At 20.0% G+C, this 4,574-nt stretch overlaps 3 protein-coding genes across 3 annotated transcripts in view, besides 16 other annotated features; 2 read left to right on the forward strand and 1 right to left on the reverse strand.

Annotated features, from left to right (window-relative positions):
• The window catches only part of EDI_345300 (uncharacterized protein), a gene marked incomplete at both ends in the record, with an annotated part of 837 nt that extends 731 nt beyond the window's left edge, over positions 1-106 (forward strand). Inside the window, one exon of the mRNA XM_001733171.1 lies at positions 1-106. This exon is cut by the window's left edge and continues 509 nt beyond it. Coding sequence (XP_001733223.1) covers positions 1-106 — 106 coding nt within the window.
• A 67-nt stretch (positions 107-173) lies between these two features.
• On the reverse strand, positions 174-940 carry EDI_345310 (uncharacterized protein; the record flags this gene model as incomplete). Its single annotated transcript, XM_001733645.1, has 2 exons — positions 174-795; positions 909-940. The coding sequence occupies 2 exons, from the start codon at positions 938-940 to the stop codon at positions 174-176; spliced, it is 654 nt and encodes a 217-aa protein (XP_001733697.1).
• Positions 212-234: a sequence feature (AT_rich).
• Positions 822-945: a sequence feature (AT_rich).
• Positions 946-1,076: 131 nt separating this feature from the next.
• Positions 1,077-1,192: a microsatellite.
• Positions 1,193-1,207: 15 nt separating this feature from the next.
• Positions 1,208-1,328: a microsatellite.
• Positions 1,255-1,391: a microsatellite.
• Positions 1,392-1,578: a microsatellite.
• Positions 1,525-1,704: a microsatellite.
• Positions 1,589-1,777: a microsatellite.
• A 283-nt stretch (positions 1,778-2,060) lies between these two features.
• Positions 2,061-2,206: a microsatellite.
• A 153-nt stretch (positions 2,207-2,359) lies between these two features.
• Positions 2,360-2,630: a sequence feature (AT_rich).
• Positions 2,631-2,675: 45 nt separating this feature from the next.
• Positions 2,676-2,768: a sequence feature (AT_rich).
• A 33-nt stretch (positions 2,769-2,801) lies between these two features.
• Positions 2,802-2,953: a microsatellite.
• A 12-nt stretch (positions 2,954-2,965) lies between these two features.
• Positions 2,966-3,016: a sequence feature (AT_rich).
• Positions 3,017-3,205: a microsatellite.
• Positions 3,206-3,211: 6 nt separating this feature from the next.
• Positions 3,212-3,276: a sequence feature (AT_rich).
• A 135-nt stretch (positions 3,277-3,411) lies between these two features.
• Positions 3,412-3,450: a sequence feature (AT_rich).
• A 152-nt stretch (positions 3,451-3,602) lies between these two features.
• On the forward strand, positions 3,603-4,574 carry EDI_345320 (78 kDa glucose-regulated protein precursor, putative; the record flags this gene model as incomplete). The annotated part of the gene is made up of 1 exon (XM_001733646.1): positions 3,603-4,574. A coding segment is annotated over one exon (972 nt), but the record flags the coding sequence as incomplete, so codon positions are not given.

Below are 4,574 nucleotides of genomic sequence, written 5' to 3' on the forward strand. Positions count from 1 at the left end.
ATTATTATATTTAAAGGATATTCTAAAGAAAATTTTGGATATATTTATAGACAAACAGCAGGATCAGCTACAAATTCTGTTGCTTATTATTTATATCAATCTATAAATCAAAATGAAGTATTAAAAATAGATAATTTAACAGGAGATTTAAGAATTATAAAAAGATAATTGAATTATTGTTTTTTATTCATATAGTCATTATCTTTAGCACATAAATAAATAATTAAATATTTTGTTAATCCTTTTTCATCATCTATATCTGGTTTAAGTTTTCCACCTGACCATGTAATATTTTGTTTAGATACAGAAAATTTACCATTTCTTCCATTTTCATATCTTTTATCAACACAACATACCCATATTGAACTTACACAATCAGGAATTACTTTTGCTTTTATTAAATGAGCTAAAGCACTTGCTCCTTCTTTTCCATTAAATAATGTTTGTTGAATAATTTGATTTTTAGTCATTCCTAGAATAAAGAATGAATGAAATGAAAATCTCCTTTGTGTTTTTTCATATTTTGATGATTTTTGTTTTCTTCTTCCATCATTTAATGATTTACTAAATCCGTTATTATTTGAAATATCATCACGTAAACCAGCAAGACGTATATATTGTTTTCCACCAATTTGAGTAGCTTGTTTATATTCATTTTCAATATTAAATGTTTTACTTCCAGTTTTTGATTTAGCATTTTTAACAATAATTGAACGTTGAATTGATAAAATTAGATTATCACATATAGACAGATGAAAGAAGCTCACAACGAATATTTTGAAGGTATAGTATTTTCTTTGTAAAGTATTTTTATATCGTTCTATATTTATTTTTTCTGTTATTTTTTGATTTGAATTTCTTAAAATAAAAAATACAATTCTATTTATAGATTTTCGATTAAAAAAAACAAAAATATATAAAAACAAATGAATTTTTTCATATATTGTTATTGTTTCTTCTTGGTTTACTCTTTTATTTGTATTCCTCAAACTCTTTCTTTGTTTTGTCTTTTTTAGTTATTTATTTGAAGCTTATGCTGAAATTCATAACATTGAAAATGCAATGAACGTTATAAATATTTTTATCTTCTTTCATTTTTATTCTCAATTTGCTACTTTTATTCGTTCATCCTCTTCTAATTCCTACTTTCACTTTTTCTTTCATACTTCTTTTCATTTTTCTTCCTTTTTTTCGTAGTCACAAGTTCAATAAAATAACTACAAAATGGTGAAACATTTAAAAGAATATGATTCAAATAATATAAACAAAGAAGATACATAATTGAGAGTAATAAAAAGATAAAAAGAAATAAAAAAGATAAAATAAAAACCAAAGAAGAACTGAAAGAAATAATTAAAGGAGTAATCACAAAAGATAATTCTGAAAATAAATACTTTTATTTTTATTCTATTATTTAATTTTTGTTATTCTTTTTAATTGTGTTGTTTATCTATATCTCATTCATAAACACTTTTCATATAACTGATCATTCCTTTTAATTTTCATTATCTTTTTTCTTTGTTATTATTCTTTTAACTCATTTATTTAGTTTATTTATTTCATATTTATCTTTATCTTATTCATTGTTTTCTTATTTTTATAGATTTATTCTATAATTCATTATTATTTATCTTCTTCTATTAACTCTTTCTCTTATATTCTTATTTATTCTATTTCTCTTCAATTTATTCTTTCTTTTTATTTTATTCTTGGATTTACATTTTGTTTTTATTTTAATATTTATTATTCTTTCTTTTACTTTTTTCTTTTGTTTATATACAAAATTCATCATTGATAATTTTAACACATCTTTCATAACTACTTGTTTTCATCTCAACTACTGTTGATCACTTTAATTTCTAAAGTCTATCATTCTTTTATCATAATTATATATTTCTTGATTTATTTTTTCTTTCAACAACTCACTTCGATATCAATAATTTGTATATCTTTATTATGTCTGTTCATTGTATTGCAAAGTAAATAGAAATGTTTATACATAATAACCAAACAATAAGAAATTAATTCTTGATAATCTTAAAAAAAAATCCCAATACATTAAATATAAAATGAAACAAACAAAGAATAAATCTAAGAAATACGAGAGAATGATAATAAAATGATTGAAATTAGTTTAATGAAGACAATAAAATAATAAACAGAAACAAAGATAACAAGAAATGAACAATGAATAGAAATACAAATATTAATTTAATTGAATCATATTGGAAACAAGTTATATTGTAATCAGTACAATACCATTAATAAATGATTTGACAACAATTCTTTATAAACGCTATTCATTGTTTATTATCTCTTCTTTTATTTACCGTATATTCAATTAAACTTATTAGAATAGAATATTTATTATTTAATATCTTATTTTATTATCTGAAATCATTATAAATTTATTAATTCTATAAAACTAATTGATATTATTAATAAATAATGTTGAAATGTTATTTAATAAAGATATAATATAAAAACATCAAACAAATAATAAAATGAAAGTATTAATAATTTGATATTGTTCATATTAATTTTATTAATTATATTATATTCATGATAATTGTATAACTATTAGTAATTGAATAATTTAATGAATTAAATGATTCAATATAAAATATTAACAATAACTATTAAGTATTTGATTAACATATCATAACTAATGATTGTATTTTTATTCATATATATTTTATCAGTATTTAGAATATCATATTTAATAAAATTAAAATAAAATTAACATATTTTTAAATTCATTTTATAATGATAATGATTAGAATTAATTCTATGTTTAATACATTTTATATTTATATCTATTTATTATTTAATTTTATTATATATTTTATTATTTATTTATATTCAATATGATGAATATCAATTAATTATAATAACTATTATATGATTAAATCATTATTTATTTTAATAATTAATTTATGTATTATTGTATCATCATAATTCAATGATAATAACTAATAAAGTTAATAGAAATATATTAAATAATAGATTTTATAAATATTCTTATTATTATTTCAATAATATAATATATTAGTTATAATGAATGTATTTGAATATTATTAATCATTTTTAATAATTCTTTTGATAATGAATATACTTTATTCTTTATTATATTATTATATTTGATAATTGTAATTATTCTCTAATTAATTTTTCATCATTATGAATTAATATAATAATTAATATTTCAATCAATAAAATGATTAAATTTATTTCTATTAAATAATAAATAATTTAGTATTTATTATTGTATAATTTCAGAAACATTTCTTTATTTTAATTTTATCTCTTTTAATTCTCTTTTCATTTCAATCAAACATTGATACACAAAGTTAACAGAACTATCAGAAAATATTGAAATAACAAAATACATGATTCAATAAGTTCTAATAGTTAATATTTGTATTCAATTTATATTTTATATTTTTATAACATTTTCATTTTTTGTGTTTTGGTTATTCTAAAAATAAATTATTCTATTTTTGGAAAATATGATTGAAATAAAGTATAAATCAATGATGTTTAGAAATAAACATTATTTCTGTTTGTCATAACAGTGAAAATGAACTTATAATATTCATTTAATGACACAACAAGAAGAACTCTCAACTTCAATTGGAATTGATTTAGGACTTACATATTCTTCAGTTGCTTATTATGACATTGTTAGAAATGAACCTATCATACCTCAAGATGAAATAGGAAAAGAACAAATAGCATCATGTGTTAGTCTTTCACAACTAAATAATAGTGGATTTGCTATTGTAGGAAATTGGGCTAAATATGACATTAATAATAGATGTCTTATCTATGATAATAAGAAAATAATAGGAAGAAATGAAGATGATGTTAGTTATGAAGATTATCCATTTGAAGTAAAATGCAGAGATGATGGAAGTGCTTATATTGAATGTTATAATCCAAAGACTCAAGAAAGTGAAGAATTTGAACCAGAAGAAATTAGTGGAATGATATTAAAATATTTATATGAAATTGCACAAGCAAAACTTGGTAATCAACCAATATCAAATGTTGTTGTTACTGTTCCAGTTTATTTTAATGATAAACAAAGAGAAGCAACATTATTAGCATGTAAATTAGCAGGAATTAAGAATGTCTCACTTGCTAATGAACCAACAGCAGCTATTGCTGGATATAAAAGAGAACATCCAAATTCATTAAAAAATGGAGACAAAATTGTAGTAATTGATTTTGGAGGAGCACTAGATGTAACATGTTGTAAAATAGTAAATGATAATATTATTGTAGAATCATCTGGAGGAAATCAAAATTTAGGAGGAAATGATTTTGATAATGTAATGATTGATATTATTAAAGAAAGAATAGAAGAAAGTATTCCAGGATATTATGAAAAGAAACAAGGAATGACTCAAAAAGAAAAGATAGCACTCAACAAGAAATTAGTTAGATTAAAGAAAGAATCAGAAAAAATTAAAATTGTATTAAGTGGTAAGACTGATGCTGAACTAGATTTAGAAACTTTGTTATCTAATGATTATGATGATGAATATGATATTTATCCTATTATTAAGAGA

This window comes from Entamoeba dispar, genomic scaffold (genome assembly GCF_000209125.1).
Source record: "Entamoeba dispar SAW760 scf_1105229457721 genomic scaffold, whole genome shotgun sequence".
Lineage (NCBI taxonomy): Eukaryota > Evosea > Mastigamoebida > Endamoebidae > Entamoeba > Entamoeba dispar.